Below are 1,897 nucleotides of genomic sequence, written 5' to 3'. Positions count from 1 at the left end.
GAGAATTCACCTAATTAAAATCAATATATTAACACATTATCGTTATTATTATTTAAATCATAAATAAACAAAAAATATATATATTAAAAAAAAAGAAGAAAATTAAAAACAGTATGCATCGCCCACCGCCGAACAGACAAAAGGCAATAATCCGAGCTGTCATTCATTTTTTTTGTTTTGTAATTTCTTTTAAATTTCTAAAGTTATGCCAGGAGAATCTTGTAAAATCTTTTGCAGTGGTCACAGGATTTGTGGTGTCACACTTTCCCTTAAAAACCCACACACAATTCTCTTTATATCCATCCATACCTCCTTACTCATTTCTTCAAACCCCCAACCTCCTCACACACATATATGCATCTACACTCGGTTACCTGAAACGTCAAATAACTGGGGACGTTTAAAATCCTGTCACAGATAGACTCAGAAAAACGTTGTTAAAAAAAACCAGTATGTCTAGCTCAGCTGCTAGTGTACAAGTTAAAGTAGCTACTTTAGTTGCGCCATCCGATCCAACTCACTCGCATATTCTCAAGCTTTCGGCCATCGACTCGCAACTCTTTTTACGGTTCACAATTGAATATTTGCTAATTTATCAGCCTCAACCGATTAATGAGGTGGAAAGAGAAGACATTACCACTCGTGTGAAATCCGCTTTGGCTCGAGCCCTGGTCCCTTATTACCCATTGGCTGGGAGAGTTAGGGCTCGAGCCGACGGCTCCTGCCTCGAGGTTGTTTGTCGAGGACAAGGAGCCGTATTTATCGAAGCCACGGCTGATTTTAATGCAGCCGATTTCGAAAAGGCGCCGCGTTATGTCACCGAGTGGCGGCGCCTTTTGGCTTTGCAAGTGGATGACGTGTTAAAAGGCGCGCCGCCTCTTGTGGTCCAGCTGACGTGGCTAGCTGACGGAGCGGCAGCGCTTGGTGTCGGCTTTAGTCATTGTATTTGTGACGGAGTCGGTAGTCTAGAGTTTCTTAATTTATTTTCCAAACTGGCTTCGACAGCTTCGGTTTTCAAACTGAAGCCCCCAAAGCCAGTTTGGCAAAGAAACCTTCTCGATCCGACTCCAATTAAATTAGAACCAACCGAACACGTGGAGTTCAATAGAGTTACCGACCGTTGTAATTTTATGACCCGATTTGACCCGGACCAACTCACTCCCACCTCGGTCACATTTGACGAATGTCGACTAAAAAAAGTAAAAAGCGTTATCGTCGGTACGAGTCAACCGGCATTATTATCGGTCACGACATTCGAGGCGTTATCGGCCCACATTTGGAGAAGTTGGGCCATAGCATTAAACTTCCCACCAAATCAAACCCTTAAGTTACTATTCAGCATCGATACACGCACCCGAGTCAAACCGAGACTACCTGTAGGATACTACGGTAACGTGATCGTACTCGGGTGCGCACAAACCACCGCACGTGACCTTACTGAAAAAGGTCTCGCCTACGCGGCCGAACTAATCAACAAAGCCAAGAACCGAGTGGACGACAAATATATAAAACAGGTGGTTAACTCCGTTAGTCTGAATGGACCGAGTAGTGTACCCGACCCGGTTGGTGTACTTATATTATCACAATGGTCAAAGCTGGGATTAGAGAGGGTTGACTTTGGAATAGATAGGCCAGTTCATGTGGGGCCCGTGTGTACCGATAGGTATTGTATTCTGCTACCTGTACGTGATCACAGCCGTTCATTGAAGGTGATGGTAGCTGTGCCGTCCTTAGCCGTTGACAAATATCTTGATTTGCTCACAGCCGTCGAATGAAACAAGACTTGACTTTTTGCTAATTTATTTATTTTATAAAATTTTTAGTTGGTTAGTCTAAGTTTTCTTTATTGTTTGGTTCTAATTCATGTCAACGTGCTTTTTTTAAGAGATTTTGTTTC

The 1,897-nt window shown here is 42.9% G+C and overlaps 1 protein-coding gene across 1 annotated transcript; it reads left to right on the top strand.

Annotated features, from left to right (window-relative positions):
- The first annotated feature begins 374 nt into the window (after nt 1-374).
- LOC143629185 (alcohol acyltransferase 9-like) lies at nt 375-1,897 on the top strand. Its single transcript, XM_077098524.1, has one exon. It carries the CDS (start codon nt 453-455, stop codon nt 1,773-1,775), a length of 1,323 nt encoding a protein of 440 aa, XP_076954639.1. The 5' UTR covers nt 375-452; the 3' UTR covers nt 1,776-1,897.

The sequence above is a fragment of the Bidens hawaiensis genome, unplaced genomic scaffold (genome assembly GCF_021521415.1).
Source record: "Bidens hawaiensis isolate Kalapana, Puna unplaced genomic scaffold, B.hawaiensis_p1.1 tig00005179_1, whole genome shotgun sequence".
Lineage (NCBI taxonomy): Eukaryota > Viridiplantae > Streptophyta > Magnoliopsida > Asterales > Asteraceae > Bidens > Bidens hawaiensis.
Note: the sequence above shows the minus strand (reverse complement) of the source record. Positions and strands in the feature narration are given on the sequence as shown.